Source organism: Plecotus auritus (genome assembly GCF_963455305.1).
Source record: "Plecotus auritus genome assembly, chromosome: 3".
In the NCBI taxonomy this organism is placed as follows: Eukaryota; Metazoa; Chordata; class Mammalia; order Chiroptera; family Vespertilionidae; genus Plecotus; species Plecotus auritus.
Window position 1 is genome coordinate 210,996,007 of NC_137772.1, and position 17,839 is coordinate 211,013,845.

A 17,839-nucleotide genomic window follows, 5' to 3' on the forward strand; every position below is an offset into this window, starting at 1 on the left:
TAAGGACTAGCTGCAGTACAAGCCCAAGGTTGGGGGGAAAAAGTTTAATTCATTTTCAGCCATAGCCCACAATATACTTTGAATGTGTATTGTTCATACTTCTGCACTCATTCACCTTTGTCCTCTCAAGCCTAAGAAATCATTTCAAGAGGAAAATTCATTTATGAGACAAGTTCTATCATTGATGCAATTTCAGTACATACTCAATATATCCTACCTATAGGATTTTGTACTAAATCCCACCAGGTTTTCAAAGTAAAAATTCTGAATTGCAATACTCAACCTCAGGAGGAATTAATTCATAATTATTAGTATAATTACATTGAACTTGGCAACAAACAATCAAAAACAACTGACCAACTATATTTTCAATCGGATGCATTTAAAAAGCAAATTCTATTCATTCGCTAAATGAAATCCTAGCTAGATAAAGAAATACATGCAAACAGACGATCACAACATATTCTAAAGTTGTTTCTCATATGTAACAAATCGCCAGTGGTGAGGATGAATGCAACATAAAGACCTACATGTAAATATTTCATAAAGCCAGGCTTTAAATGTAACAAATGAGGAAAGTTGGAGGAAATCTGAATAGGAGTTAGAACTCTGATAGCCCACTACAGGGGTTTAGAATGAGTCGCCTAAGATGTGCCTTTGTGGTATGTGGATTTTTTTTAACTAAAGGCAATTGAGATCTTGTGGGCTTAAAAGAAACGTCTGCCCCCCTTACCCCAACTACCCTAGAAGAACTGAAATTAGGGGCCTTGCCCATAATAAGAATTATTATCAGAGATAACCTCTTTTGACCTATCTGTACGGTGAGACAAACATCTAATTACTGAACATCTGGTTTTTTACTGGATCTGTGGATGTCCTTCTCTTCTTCTGAAGCCTCAGGTGTCTAACTGCCTTCCTTAGCTCAAGATGTCATCTGTACCTCATTTTGCCTGTCTTCCTCTGAACAATTCATGTATGTGGGGTCTCTGACTCTCATGTATGTGAGGTTCCCGTACATACGTATATAATTAAATGTGTTTGTTTTTCTCTTGTTAATAGTCTGCCTCATGATTAGACCAGCTGAAAGAATCTGTAAGGATAGATAAAAATTTCTTCTTCCCCCACATCACAAATAAATAAATAAATAAATAAATAAGACACAACACAAAATGACAGTAAATGATTAAAAAAAAAAAAGAAAAACATTGCCCAGAATGTGGCCTGAACTTGAGGAGAGCAGAATATACCACCCCAAAATATGCCTATCTGACACAAGGATAATTTTAGGCTGATTACTTTTAAGATGGGGGGAGCACTGAAAGCTGAGAAGTTACTCTGTTGTAAGAGATGGTTACATTGATCAGGGAAATCTCTATTTGTAAGGGTATCTCCCTCTGTGTACAGCAGGAGAAAGCTGACTTAATCTCTATAAACTCTTATCAATGGAGAAGGCAGTAACTTAAATCTGCAGACAACCCCATACTCTTGTTTACTCTGCTTTTTCTCCCATAACTGGCTTCCTCCCTCACTCCCTGCCCCAACATCTTTTGTCTTTAGCTAGCAATGGTATTTAAGGTGGTGGCTTTTGGGAGAGTTACTCAGTTTTCCTGGGTCCCTACCTTCTATACAAGAAATATACATGTTATGAGATTTCTGTTTTCTTTCCTCCTGTAACTCTTTTTTCTCTCGTTTCTTTTTCTTTTTTTTTTAATCCTCACCCAAGGATATTTTTCCATTGATTCTGAGAGAGTGGAAAGGAGGGGGAGATAGAGAAACATCAATGCGAGACAGACACATCGATTGGTTGCCTCCCCCATGTGCCTCGACTAGGGCCAGGGATGAAGTCTGCAACCGAGGTACGTGCCCTTGACCAGCATTGAACCTGCGACCCTTCAGTCTGTGGGCCAATGCTCTATCCACTGAGCCAAACTGGCCAGTGCCTGTTAATCTTTCTTACATCAACTTAATTATCAGACCAGCCAAATAACCTATAAAAGGGAAGAAGGAAAACTTTTTCCACCCCTGCACCACTTTCCAATATCTAAATCAGAAAAGAGTAATATGCATGTTTATGCAATGGCCTTTGGTGAACAATAAGATCTAATTAAATACTGTTATTTTTATTTATGTTTTTAAAATGTTATTCACTTTATTAAATTTGTTTATTTTTTAATTTACATTTACTTTTAATTTTTATTTAAGTTGATCTTTTCATCTTATTCAGAGATATCAACTAATGAACTGGCTCGGCTTAGATTTCTCATGTGAAAATATATTTGTGAAATATAAAGTTATATCTCTAATCAAATAAGTGCCTTACTGAATCATAAAATATTAATCAACAAATTGTCATTAATCTTTTTTCTGATGTATCCTGTATGTCACATATAATATGTACTACACAGGCCTTTTTCATCCAAACTCATTCAAATTAAATTTCAGGTACTTTCTATAATATCTAAATTTAAAAAGTAGTTAACACCAGAATCCCATCAAATCAGTATTTTTTTAATATCTCTTTAAGTTGTACCTTATAACTTCTAGAGGTATCAACAAATAAATAGGTTGACTATGCTTGGTTACCTAGTATGAAATATTCAGTTATATTGATGAACAAGTCTATAGAAGAGCAAGCAGAGAAGTAATTCCTATTTATCTTCAACATAAAATGGCACTCTTTCTCATATGCAGCATCTATTAAATAAGAAATTATTTAAAATTTGAAAGTAAATGTGATTGATGGGATCATAAAAAATCATCCCATTTCCCAGGAGCTGAACAACATATCAAATAAATTTAATAATAATCCAATTCAAAGCAATGCAACATTTTGCAGGTTGGGGCTAATTATGTAAGTTTGGGTAAAAATAGGAATTCTAAAAGTGTTGATTTTCACTACTATGTCATTTTCTGATAGGTATAAGTATACTGCCAATTAATATGAAATGTTTTTTAAGAAGTTTCAGTTTATGGTCTGAGTAAAATTAAATTGGGAAGGTTCAAAATTCAAAAATTTTTTACCTCAACAGCAAGTTTTCCTATAATTAAATCATAACCAAAGGTTGTTTTTTTTCTTATAGGATTTTTTATTGATTTTTAGAGAGAGAGGAAGGGAGAAGGACAAAGAGAGAGAAACATCGATATGAAAGCAGAACATGGATCGGCTGCCTCCTGCATGCCACCTACTGGGGATCTAGCCTGCAACCTGGGCATGTACCCTGACCAGGAATAGAACCAGCAACCTTTTGGCGCATGGGACGATGCCCAGCCAACTGAGACACACCAGCTAGAGCTAACCAAAAATATTTATTTTGTTCCATCTCCCTTTGCTTATTGGCAGTCAAAAGAACTTTGAAATAAATGCAAATCATCTTCATATGGATATGGTATTAACAAAACTAATGAAATTCTTAAATTCATGAAGGTTCTGTTAATTTCAGACTTTCTTGAAGATTTTACTTCTTCTTAATGGAAATAAAGTGGCAATTTAAAAAATTTAAATTAGGGACCTTGTCTGTAATAAGAATTATTACCAGAAATAACTTAGGACCTATCTATATGTAGGGCAGGGCAAACTTCTATTTACTGAACATCTGCTCTTCCTATCATCCTAACAGTGACCCTTCTCCCCTCTGCAGGCCCAGGTACCTTACCTCATCCTTAGCTCAAACGACACATATACCTCATTTTAACTTTCTGTCTTTGAATCTCTCACATATATGGGGTTTCCATACATATGTGTGCAATAAATTTGGTTATTTTCTCTTATTAATAATTTGTCTCATGTTGATTTGATTGCTAGATGAGTCAGAAGAATATGGAATGATAGAGTAAAATGCCTTCCACCCCATACTGGGTAATTACTATTTAAATTAAAAGAATCAAATTTGTAGTAGAAATACATGAGACAATGAATTTTCCATATTTAAAGAGAGATAGTAGCCCTAATCTGTTTGGCTCAGTGGATAGAGCGTCAGCCTGAGGACTCAAGGGTCCCAGGTTCGATTCTGGTCAAGGGCATGTACCTTGGTTGCAGGCACATCCCCAGTAGGAGGTGTGCAGGAGGCAGCTGATCAATGTTTCTCTCTCATCCACGTTTCTAACTCTCTATCCCTCTCCCTTCCTCTCTGTAAAAAAATCAATAAAATATATTTTTAAAAAACAACAACAAAAAATAAAGAGAGAGTAATAGATAGGCCTATAGCCTATCTATTTAAATAATTTATCTATAATTGTTGCTACTGGATTTTGTTCTACTGACCATGATTTTTCTATCATTTGAAAGCAACAATTTTCTAATCTTCAATTACAAATACCCCAAGAAATCATCAACAGAGTATATTTTCTGTTGTGTCCTAATCTGGCTAAGTGGAGATGAATTGTCCATTATAAAATCATGTACTTCAGGTACAAAATGCTGCTCCACTTGTGGATTAACTACTGTTGATAAACAAGTGCTACCAATAAAGCATACAAAATAAGAGGAAACGGGCTTAATATGCAGTAAGAAGTCCTTAGATTTTATGTTGGGAGTAGGAAAAAGCCTGCATTCAAAGCAAAAATAAAATAACTACAGGACCCTGTAACATTATTTCTAGCTCTATGATTTCATTGAAGCATCCATCTTATATAAAAACTGCTGTTTGAAATTTTAACCCTGCTATTTTGGCTTCTGTAAACGCTTGCTTGCTTAAATGATAAGGAAAATAAGACTACTCCCATTCCAGAGAGGCCGTGGACTATGTCCCAGACAGAGTTGTCAGTGCTAACACCAGGCCAGGCCTTGAGATATGGTCTCATGGCCCCTTCCCAGCACGTAGGCCTTCTTTCCCAGAAGGCTCAGAAGTCTCATTCCAAATTTGGGAGACAAAAGAGCTAGGAAAAGTATAAATAGAAAAGGTTTCCTCCATGTGGGGGGGCCCAGAATTTGAAAGGCACATTTTTCTCTGGCCCTGCCCTTAATAAAATGTAACTCCCTTTCTCTAAGCATGGCTTGGTTTTTTTTTCCAGTCTTTTGTAACATCATAAACTTCAGCCTAAAAATCACAGTGTTTATGGAAACAATCTAGAGCTGATGGCTACAACAACAATAGCAACCCACGTGGAAATGATGTGTTTCCATGCTGACTGCTAAGGCTCGCTTGGAAAGAATACAACACAATCAATAGTTCATTACCTATGCTAAGTGAGAATAGCGAAGGCAAAAAAAAGAAAAACCTTCTTCTCTGGCTCTGAGATATATTTTATGACATTTTTTTCTCCTTCAAATGTCTTAAGACAATAGTAAAATTAGCATTCCATGTGAACACCCTGGTTGATGATAATGGGAGGCAGCCCAGAAATGCAGAATGGGACAGAGAAAAGCCAGCGAGAGTTTAGGAAACTGATTGTGCGTGCAGACCAAAAAAAAGGAGATAATGTAGAGTGTTGGTAAAATCATACACTTTAAACTACAACACTTAGACTCTAAACACAACCCCACCTTAATATCTAAGTGGCCACTCAGTCACTTATCTAGAATGGCCTTATTTCTCCATCTATAAATGAGTAAAGTGAGGAGGGTAAGGTTGAAATAAATGATCTCCAATTTTAAAAGTCCATAGGTAATTTAAATAATTTAAAATAGGGCAATCTTATACTTTAGATCAGTGGTTCTCAACCTTTCTAATGCCACGACCCTTTAATACAGTTTCCTCATGTTGTGGTGAGCCCCAACCATAAAATGACTTTCGTTGCTACTTCATAACTGTAATTTTGCTACTGTTATGAATCATAATGTAAATATCTGTGTTTTCCGATGGTCTTAGGCGACCCTGCTAGTGATTCTCAACCTGTGGGTAGAGCAGCGGTTCTCACAGATATTTACATTACGATTCATAACAGTAGCAAAATTACAGTTATGAAGTAGCAACAAAAATAATTTTATGGTTGGGGGTTACCACAACATGAGGAACTGTATTAAAGGGTCGCGGCATTAGAAAGATTGAGAACCACTGCTTTAGATGAAAATCCAAATTTTAGAGTTGTAGCATCATAACTGATCCACAAATAATACCAAAACAATATACCACAAAATATTATAATTGGGAGAAACAAGGAAAAATACCCAGTATATTAAACTGAGGCCTAGAGAGGTTAAGTAAATGGCTCAAGGTCACATAACTAACAGAGATGGGAAGACAGGATTAGAAATTTCCTGCTTTTTTTCCAATGCCTATAGAATGACACTGAGTAAAATCTTTCTAGAAAATGTTAAAAAGGTCAATGAGATCTTCAGATAAGCAAAACAAAAATATAATTCTCAGAGAATATCTGCAATTAGAGAGGTCTTAAAAGATATCTAGATATCTCTTTATGATGATCTTAATAAATGCTATTCAATGCACTTAAATTAGCTTCACTTTGTATTGCCAACAGAAACTAAAAATTATGCATTGAACCACAATGCAATATATCTCCATAATTAGAATTTCATAGGCCATTATGGATACATCATTAACATTTACTAAACATTGAAAATCAAGGAGGGATGTGAATGCTAATCCATTTGGGGACAACATTCTTTTGAGAAGTGCTTATACTGGCAAGCTGAGATAAAAGAAAAAAAGTAGAATAGGTCACATGGTCAGGCCTCAGATCTTAGGTCAGTTATTTGTCATCTGGTGTTCCCAACTGGAACTTCCCGAAATCCAAACCTAAGATGGCCAGAGAGGCCGTCAGCATTGTGTACTTTGGGCTGATTAAATCTGGCTTCATTCCTGATGAGCCATATTGTATATGGCACAAAGAAAAATAAATAGTAATTCCTTTAAAAGATTCAGATCGTAAGGATCTGGACACATATTCCACTCTACAGAAGGACAGCAATATAGTTGAGAAAGATCTGGCAAAATAAAACAGTTCTAAGTTAGATGACATAAGATGGGAGTGGATGAAAAAAATATATAATTTGGAAATACTGATACTAGGAATCCAAGTGATGAAACACTAAGTTTATGATAGTTTATGTAATTCAGATGGCTCTCCAAAGAGAATAATGTTAGATTTATGCAATAATTTTTAAGATAAATAAAAGGTATAGTGAAAAATAATTTTAAAAAATTATAAGTTTCCTGTGTGAGAACTTTTAAGGCCATAAAATGTGATCAAATATGACTAAGTCCCTTGTGTCTCAATTCAAAGTTAAAAAAAAAGTGGGAAAACAAAAAGTAAGTAGAATTTTATGGCAGTAATTATCAACTTTAAAAAACTAAAGTGAGCTTGGCTGGTGTGGTTCAGTGGTTTAGTGTCAACCTATGGCCCGGTCAGGGCACATGTCTGGGTTGTGAGCTCGATCCCCAGTGTGGGGTGTGCAGGAAGCAGCTGACCAGTGATTCTCTCTCATCATGGATGTTTCTATCTCTCTCTGCTTCTCCTTTCCTCTCTGAATCAATTTAAATATATATATATATATATATATATATATATATATATATATATATATAAAACTAAAGTGAAATGAAATTATCCAGACTTGGGAAGACCAAATTGGATCATCAGAACAAAGGAAAAACAGACAGGAGGAAGAGACAAGTGAAAAGTGTCACTTTTCATCTGAGTCATTCAGAGAACACCTCACACTCTGACTGTCACTAACCCAGGCAGTTACCTAGCTAAAACATGGGGAATGAAATGGTTGCTATACACATTCTTTTGCTCTTCATACTGTAGACTATCACATTCTTTGAAGCATAATTCCATAGGTCACACAAGTTTAAAACCAGAAAGACCATCGTGAATGACAAAGAAAAGACACGTTAGCTAAATCTGAAGGATTTTGAAGTGGTTTGTGTAAGTGTCCGTGGCTCATAACAGCAAAAATCTATTAAGATTTTGCTCCTGGTGAATAATTCCATGTTAGGTGAAGACACCAAAAAAGGTAAGGTGGAAGTGGTTTGATCCCATTCCCTCCCCAAAGCTACACACGACTAGCACGTCCTGTCACTTCTTTCATCCTCCCTGTGTGACATCTGACTAGTTGAGAGCAGGTCTCTAAGTTCACACTCTGCACATAATCATCCTCAGCAACATTCCTACCAAGTTCAACGTGTAGGTGTTGCTACCTGATGCCTCTCCAAGTTTCTGTAAGCCCAGGGGACTCATGGCAACATGAGACAGCTATCGTCAGACATAATTAACTCCATCGCATGTAACGAAATACACAAGGATTCCAGTCCAAATAAGTGGCACTTACTTATGTCCATTTAAGGCCGCATGGTGTAAAGCAGTGTAACCCGAACTGTCTGTGCAGTTCACATTGGGGCCTCGCCAGATGCTGCAAATAGAGCACAAGCGCAGAGTTAGCGGTTAAGCAGAATGGTGCTTTAGAAAACAGAAAGGCGGTCCCACAGCCAGCGGCCTGTGGCACAGGAAAAGTCTAGTCATGTGAAAAATGATGGCCGTCTTTCATACACCCCCCTCAGAGCAACAACTTCATTTATTTGATTCAAGGAAATTATTAGGGAATATAACTACCTCCAGAAATTATTGGCAAAGGCAGGCCTCTGCCATATATTGAAATCTGGGTCTGCCCTAGCCGGTTTGGCTCAGTGGACAGAGCGTCAGCCTGCGGACTGAAAGGTCCCAGGTTCGATTCAGGTCAAGGGCACATGCCCAGGTTGCAGGCTCAATCCCCAGCAGGGGGCGTGCAGGAGGCAGCGGATCAGTGATTCTCTCTCATTATTGATGTTTCTCTCTCTCTCCCTCTCCCTTCCTCTCTGAAATCAATAAAAATATATTGTTTTAAAAAATCTGGATCCAACATTTCCCTATTACTTGATACCATTACTCAAATATTGGAAGCAATTTACATTCAGCTACCATATTATAGACTAGAGACTAAAGATTTATGACACCTGCCTCTTCCCGTTTAACACACTATTCTGAGATGGCACTGATTTATGTCACTTTTAGGATTATTTTTGCATTATTGGAAGAATATCCTGGAGATAACATGTAACTATATAAAAGAGTCCATTGTAACCTTGATCACTAAAATTACAGAAACTATTTTTAGCTATTGAGTAAATAAGGCATTGAAAGACACTTTTCCAAAAGTAAACCAAAAAATGACTTTATCTAATGTTCACGATGATATTAAAGCCATCCAAACTAACATCTAATAACAAGTTAATTCATGTACTTGCAAAATATTGGTTGTACCCCAACTGCACATTACATATTAAACTAGGCACTGGGTAGAAAATCATCATTCAAGGTCCTTCTTTACAAGAACAAGGTCTAGACATATAAACTCACAATTACAAAGTAATAAGATACCTGAAGTACCAAAGAGCACGCAGGCTTCTCTAAGAAATAAAAAGCTGTTCCCAATGAGAGATCATAACTGAATTAAACTAAGGTGGGATGATAAAAATGAATAGAATGTACTTATTCAAAATTTAATTTAAAGGATTTTTTTCATTTTCAATTACAGTTGACATGCCATATTATTTTATAGTAGAGGCCCATTGCAGAAAGATTCCTGCAAGAATAGGGCTTCCTGTGGCGGTGTCCGCCGCCCCGCCTGCTTCCCTCCCATCTATGCCGCCCCACCTGCTTCCCTCTCTTCTCCACCGCCCCGCTTGCTTGCTTCTCTGCAGCTTCGCTCCTTTCTGCAGCGTTTGGCTTCCTTCTACACTGTCTTCAGTCTTCCCTCTGTGCCTGGATATGCAAATTAACCATCTTGGTTGGGTTAATTTGCATACTCGCTCCTGATTGGCTGGTGGGCGTGGCTTGTGGGAGTAGCGGAGGTACGATCAATTTGCATGTTTCTCTTTTATTAGATAGGATTTGTTTCAGATGTACAGCAGAGTGGTTAGACAATTACATAATTTACGGAGTGATCCTCCTGAAAGGTCTAGTACCCACCTGGCACCGTATGTAGTTATTACAATATCATTGAATATATTCCCTATACTGTACTTTACACCTCCATGACTGTTTCACAGCTTCTTAATCCCTCCACCTTTTTCACGTGGCACTGCACTCCAAACCGCCCCCCATCCAGCAGCTCTCAGTTTGTTCTCTGTATCTATGAGTCCGTTTCTGTTTTGTTTGTTCATTTATTTTGTTCTTTACATTCCACATACAAGTGAAAAGATATGGTATTTTCCTTTCTCTGTCTGACTTATTTTCTTAGCATAATACCCCCTAGGTCCATCCATGTTGTTGCAAATGAACACTACCTGATTTTAAGGCTATAATAAGGCTCTAGTAAACAAGTCAGATAGCTTGGTATTGGAGGAAAGACAGATCAACAAAACAGAATGAAGGAACAGAAAGTCAGTTTTGACTTTCACACACATATGCAATTGATTTTTTACAAAGGTACAATGGCAATTCATTAAAGAAAGGAACTAGCAAAAAATTGTTCTGGAACAAATGAATATCCTTAGGCCAAAATAAATAAAAAGAGTTTTGATCCATACCTTGCCACATACAAAAATTAACTTTAAAATGAATCAGAGCCCTGACCAGGTAGCTGGGTACACTGAGTACATATGTAGGTTGAGGGTTTGATGCCTAATCGGGGTGTATACAGGAGGCAACCAATCGATGTTTTTCTCTCCTCTCTCTCTCTAAAACATATTCTCAGTTAAGGATTAAAACAAAACAAAAAAAAGCAAATTGCAGAATATTGTGTATGTTAATATCCTAAATGTTTTACATACATGTATTAAGTCATTTATATCCATCTTATCTAATAAAAAAGTAATATGCAAATTGACTGTCACTCCAACACACGAGATGACCGCCCCCATGTGGTCAAAGATGGCTGCCACAAGATGGCCTGCAGGGGAGGGCAGTTGTGGGCAGTTAGGGGTGACCAGGCCAGCAGAGGAGGGCAGTTGGGGGTGACCAGGCCAGCAGAGGAGAGCAGTTGGGGGAGACCAGGCCAGCAAGGGAGGGCAGTTGGGGGAGACCCAGGCCTGCAGGGGAGGGCAGTTGGGGGGGACCAGGCCTGCAGGAGAGGGCAGTTGTGGGGGACCAGGCCTGCAAGGGAGGGCCATTAGGGGTGACCAGGCCAGCAGGGGAGAGCAGTTAGGGGTGACCAGAACAGCAGGGGAGGGCAGTTGGGGGCAACCAGGCCTGCAGGGGAGGACAGTTAGGGGCAATCGGGCTGGCCAGAAGCAGTTAGGTGTCGATCAGGCTGGCAGGGGAGTGGTTAAGGGGTGATCAGGCTGGCAGGCAGAAGCTGTTAGGGGCCATCAGGCAGAGGCAGGCAAACAGTTGGGTGCCAGCAGTCCTGGATTGTGAGAGGGATGTCCAACTGCCCGTTTAGGCCCAATCCCAGTTGGGCCTAAATGGGCAGTTGGACATCCCTCAAGGGGTCCCAGATTGGAGAGGGTGCAGGCTGGGCTGAGGGACACCCCCACTCTGTGCACCAATTTCGTGCACTGGGCCTCTAGTACAACTATAAAACAGATGCTATTCTTTTTTTTTAATTAAATTGATTGGAGTGACATTGGTCAGCATGATCTTACAGGTTTAACAGATACTATTCTTATTCTCAATGTACAGATGAGAAAGATTTGCATTAACATAGAAAAATGCATGCAAAAATACATTATTCACCTCTAAATTGTTTGAACAGTCAAAATTATCATGTAACTCTTCAAGGCAAAACAAAAAAGACAATAAAATACAAGGGGAGAAAAGCATAGGTTTGCTCTAGGTTGTGAAGAGCCTTATAACATGTCAAGAAGCTTCGTCTTGATTCTATAGGCAACTTGGAGCTAGAGGATTATCACAGAGATATTAAGCATGTTTCTGACATGACCAGGTCATGAGGGCTCTAGTGACAGCTGGAAGGGAAACAGTGAACAAACTGGTGGCAGGGAGTCAGGTTCATTGTCTGTTTTTACAGTCTCAGGAAGAAACAAAGAAATTTGGACGAATGGAGATACAGTGGTGGATAAAGAAGAGGGGGAAATTCAAATAGGTATGTCAAAAATAAAACCTATGGGGAATGGTATCCACATGACAAGCTAAGAGTCAAAGGCTCCACCATAAGTGAAATGCACGGATGATGAGATATCTCCGTGAGAGCAGCGGTGTCTTGTGGGGAAAGGCAAGTTCCCTTTAAAGCAGACTTGAACACTAGGTTGCTCAGGAATACCTCTGGCACAGGATAGAAAAAAAAAGAGAAAATACTGTAAATTAACGCAAATTATTTTTTTTAAATATCCTGTATGTTATGAGACCTCATAAATATTTAGGAAGGAAAGATACTGATATTCATAACTAAAATAGATTCAGGGTCGATAGATTTCATTTACCTATACCATCTCAGTTCCCCATTACCAGAAAAACAAGGAATTCATTACAATAGCATGAAAAAATATCTCCAATGTATTTCCCATTTTCTAAACAGAATGGAAGCAGATAGACTTTTTTTTAAAACAAGGAGGTTTAGAATAGAAATTTAGCATTTGTATATAAATATATTTGACTGCACCTATTACCAGAGCCTTTAGGCACATATCCATATATTCATAGAACATACACACACATTTTAAACACTATAAATAGGCCAGACCCAAAACTTCCAATTATAGGCTTACTTTAAATAAACCTTGATGTTTAAAAGCTCAATCGGTGAGCTAATATCATTCCAGCTTTTTGCACTGCCCTCCTCTCGCTTCTCTTTGATAATCCTTGAACTTAAAAAGAGGGCCTGTGTTAACTTAAGGCTGTTCTATAAAATGCAAGAGTTCTAAGTACCTTTAAGGGATGTCTCCAAAAGTTTTAAATAATTAATTACATTTTATTTTACAAAGGCAATTTATACATCCTTGGTCTTTAATATATTTTTATTAATTTTGATTTCAGAGAGGAAGGGCGGAGAGAGAAATCGAAACATCAGTGATGAGAGGGAATCATTGACTGGCTGCTTTCTGCGCACCCCTCCTCCCCTCCCCTGCCCCCGGGGATTGAGCCTGCAACCCAGGCATGTGTCCTGACTGGAGAATCATACCATGACCTCCTGGCTCATAGGTAGATGCTCAGCCACTGAGCCACACCTACCGGGCATCCTCGGTCTTATTGTAACATACACACAATCTCATCTCCTATACCTACTTGTCAATATTTTTAAATTTTTTATGTGAGAAATCTTGCCCAGAATGAATGCTCTGAGATCATCAGAAATCCCCAATGACCAAAGATTCAATTTCCTTTGTTATACTGTTTGTACTAATATAACATACTGGATTAGTATGTTTTAAAACAAATATAAACAAAATAGGTTTTCCACAGAACTTTCAAATGACCATACATTCATTAGTCAGAGTTTTCACATATTAAATAAGATTATTCCTAAATAAATAAAAAACCTGAGTTTGTTGGGCCAATTCATATGTATAACAAATAAGATTTAGGCACAGCTACTCCACAAATGGATCGTCATTATGCCTTCTACCAACCTATGGGAAATATTCATCGGGAGCAACATTAGAGTGTTCAGCATTTCTTAATTCTCACCTGACTCATGACACTTGAGATCACTCCAGGGCTTCAGATACGTAAACTCATACAGAAGGTGCATGGAGTGCCACAGGCCAGGTCAGAGTATGTAGGAAGGGTCTTCTGACAAATCAGATCATTTCAAGCATGCAAAACCAAGTCCCTATTTTTTTTCAATTTGTATCTTAATATTCCGCTCCCATGTTTGCAAGAATTGGACAGATGTGCACAAGCTATTGAGTACTGTAAGTGAAACCGAGGATCCTTATGAGTTTGATTAAATTTAGCTTTAAATCCTAGCTCTAAAAATCATTTCTCTCTCCCTCTCTCTCTCTCTCTCTCTCTCTCTCTCTCTCTCTCTCTCTCTCTCTCTCTCTCTCTCTCATATGTGTCTGTCCATCAGAGATCTAGCCTTTCCCCCCGTAATCAGCAGCCCCTGAGGCAGCAGAAGACAGTAGCTGGACCTGACTAATGGTCACAGGATCCAGACCTCTGGCAGGCTAAAGACAACATCTTGACCTACGTTATGTTTCAGCTGCTCTAAGGTGGAATGACCCCCTGTCTACTTTCCCATGAAACCAGACAGAGGGACCCCAGAACAGATCTCAGAACTGTCCTCAACACCTTAAGAAATGATTCATCATCCTTATCTCATCTCCAACCAATCAGCTCCCAGCACGACCCAAACCCCAAACCCAGTGTCTTGTGATTTTGCCCTATATAACCTATAACCTACAGGCCATTGGGCAGTTGAGCTTTGAGCATTAGCTTCCCATTGTCCTGGATGGTGCCATTCATAATAAAACAGCCAATATTTCTCCACTGCAATTCTCGGTGTCTAGTGTCACTGCTGGCACTGGTGGACAAACTCTCTTCTATAACGTACGTCCTCATCTTCTATAGTGATTATATAATTTTATTATCATGGGCTAAAAGTGTCTCATATGGGTCAAATGGGTCCTGAATAAATGTGAGCTATTGATGTAAAGTTAAATTTTCTATTGGCCACATTAAAAAGGTAAAAGAGGGAAACTCGTTTTAATATATTTTATTTAACCTAGTAAATCCAAAATACCATTTCAACACATAATCAATATAAAAATTATTGAGGTATTTTTACATTTCTTTTTGTGCTGTTTTCAAAACCAGTGTTAATTTTACACTTTATTTTATACGTCGCAATTAGGACTAGCCGTAGTTCAAGGGCTTTATGCCTCATGTGGACAGTGGCTACTCCACAGGGAAGGCCCTAGATAATTAATTCCAGGGAAAAAGAGAACACTTAAGCTTAACTCTGATAATTTTAAATGCTTTCTAAAAATAACTGAAAACATTGGCCATTAGTAAATAAATGCCCATTTGATTGAGTCACAGAAAATTTAACCAATTTTTTACATTGTGAGAAAAAAATATATAATAGATTTAATATTATAGTCACATCAGAGACTGTAAATGCACAATTTGACATAAGTGAGCACATTACGGAGCACCACAGCCAAAATTATACTAACCAATTATACTAATTATACTAACCAAATTATACTAACTAATGACAAATATGCACCTTAAATTGCTTGATGCAACCCTCAGTAACATGCATTCACACAGCAAACCAGAATTGGCTAACTGTGAAATGACTCCTTGAATTAAAAATCACACAATTTATGATCTTTCTACTATATATGTAGTATATGCCCCAAGACAGAATTTCAGAATATGAGAAGGAATTTGTAACTGTGCAGAGAACCCAGAGTTAAGAAAATGTTAGAGGAAATCTAGAGCATCTAATTTCAACCCAGTTTCAACTTTGTCACTAGTGCTAGAAGTGTAAAACATATTCCTCCCAGACCTCATCTTTTCTGTCTGGATATAATTCCTGAAAATAAACCAAAATGCAAGGCAGATCAATCTCTCATTATTATGCAAGCATTGCTTTCGGTGGCAATCCTTCTTCTAATCCTCATATTCTTTTCTTAGGTAATAGTATTTCCAAGGGTACTATGGTAGGCAGAATAATGGTATCCCAAAGACAGTCACATTCTAATTCCTGGAATCTGTGATATGTTATGTTGCACAGCAAGGGAGTATTAAGGCTGCAGATGGAATTAAATTGCTAATCATCTGACCTCATCCTGGATTTTTTTTTTCTTACACACCTGCATTGGCTAGAACCACTAAAATAATGAGAGGACAATTCCTGTCTTGATGAATTTTATGACATACCTGATAGGGTTTGTTCACCCTACCAGCATGAACAAATGATGTTTGCTGTTGTATTCTCATGGATATCTTACCTTTTCACCATATTAAGTAAGCTTTTATTTCTTCAGTGATGAACAAAAATAGGCAGAATGGCAGAATGAATAAGCACATTGAAACTGCCTAAGTTCAAATGCTGGTTCCATCTCTAACTGCATGACCTTGGGAAGGAAAATTACATTGTACCTCAGTTTCCTCATCTATAAAAGGAACATACCAGTAACAGCTACTTTGTAGGATTGTTATGAAGATCTGATAGTCCATGTGAAGTGCTAGCACAGAGCCTGACACATAGTATTGTCATTATTTCTGTAGGAAGAATAATCCAGAATGCTCTTATGGTTTGTTAAATTTATTGAGGATACCATTCAGGATGATCATATGGGTTTTCCCTTTTTATACATTAGTATACTTAATTCCCAATGAGAACCATCTTTACACTCCTGGGAGTAAATTTGTCTATCTGTGGTGTATATTTTTTAACATAATACTGAATTACTATTTTATGTTGGAGTTTTGCACCCATATTTATATGTAAAATTGGTCTCCAGTTTTCTTTTCTCTCTTATTTCACTTTTAGTATCAGAGTTATGTAAACTGAAGAATTTTACACCTTTTTCTAATCTCCAGAATAAATCAACTAACACATAAAGTGTCTATTACTTGAATATTTTAAAAAGCAAACATGTAAAATCATCTAGGACTAGCACTTATGTGGAGTTAAGTTCTTAAAATTTCCTTTTTTATTTTATATTATGGTTGCTGATCTATCACTACAGTCAACTTTGTCTTGTACCAATTCTGTAATTTATGTTTTTCTAGGAAGTCAATTATTTCCATTTATGTTTTCTAATTTATTGAATAAAAGTGTACATGTTTTATTGTTACCTACTGTACTTGCAGTTCTATCACCATTTTCATTCATAATGTTTCATATGATTTTTCTCTTCTTGGCTTGCCTAAGTGGTTCTATTTTATTGTCATATTCAAAGATTCATCTAACTTTAATAATCAAACATTTATTGGATGTGTCATTTATTCATCTATTTGTTTACTTTCTAATTTACTGCTTTCTGTTCTTAACTATGAAATTTCAATCATGTAACTATCTACACTAATAAAAGAGAAACATGCAAATTGACCGTACCTCCGCTATGCCCACAAGCCACGCCCACCAGCCAATCAGAAGCAAGTATGCAAATTAACCCAACCAAGATGGCGGCAGCCACGGAGCTGGAGTGAACAGGTAGCCCCAGCGATGGAGGAAGCCAAGCTTCCCGCCCGCCCTGGCCGGCCCTGGCCTCTGCTCAAGGCTACAAAGTTTCAATTATAGAAGATAAATAAATCCCAGATACTTGCTTCTAGCTGGCTCTGGCCTCCGCTCAAGGAGGTGGTGAAAAAAAAGAAACAAAGGAGGGGCTAGGAGCTTGGTTCGCCAGGGGGTGATCAGGCCAGGATGGGATGGCAGTTGTGGGTGATCAGGCTGGTGGGGGGGATGGGGCCATTGGGGGTAAGCAGACCAGCAGGGGGGCCAGTTGGGGGTGAGCAGGCTGTCAGTGGGGCTCAGTTGGAGGTGATCAGGACAGCGGTGGGGGGGGGGCAGTTTGGAGTGAGCAGGCCAACAGGGGGCAGTTGGGGGCGAGCAGGACAGTGGGGAGGGGAGGGGGGAGAGCAGGCCATCGGGGGGGGCAGTTGGGGGTGAGCAGGCTGGCACGGGGGGGGCAGTTGGGGGTGATCAGGCTGGCAAGGGGGCAGTTGGGGGCGAGCAGGCTGGCAGGCAGAGTGGTTAGGGGCAATCAGGCAGGCAGGCAGGCAGACAGGTGAGCGGCTGGAGCCAGCAGTCCCAGATTGTGAGAGGGATGTCTGACTGCTGGTTTAGGCCCGATCCCTGTAAACCGGCAGTAGGACATCCTTCGAGGGGTCCCAGATTGGAAAGGGTGCAGGTGAACACCCCTCACCCCCATGCACAAATTTCGTGCACCGGGCCACTAGTTTTTTATATTATATTATTTTTTCTAGCTCTTTGAGTTCAATGCTTAACTAATTTTATTCTTTCTTATTTAAAAGTAAGAGC

General features: G+C 38.5%; 1 protein-coding gene across 8 annotated transcripts in view; it reads right to left on the reverse strand.

Moving 5' to 3' along the window:
- Positions 1–17,839, reverse strand: part of ANKS1B (ankyrin repeat and sterile alpha motif domain containing 1B) — an 827,678-nt gene that overhangs the window by 715,310 nt on the left and 94,529 nt on the right. For all 8 annotated transcript variants that reach the window (XM_080658528.1, XM_080658529.1, XM_080658532.1 and 5 more), the window contains exon 2: positions 8,234–8,314. In XM_080658528.1, the coding sequence (XP_080514654.1) occupies positions 8,234–8,314 (81 nt within the window). The remainder of the gene's footprint in view (positions 1–8,233; positions 8,315–17,839) is intronic.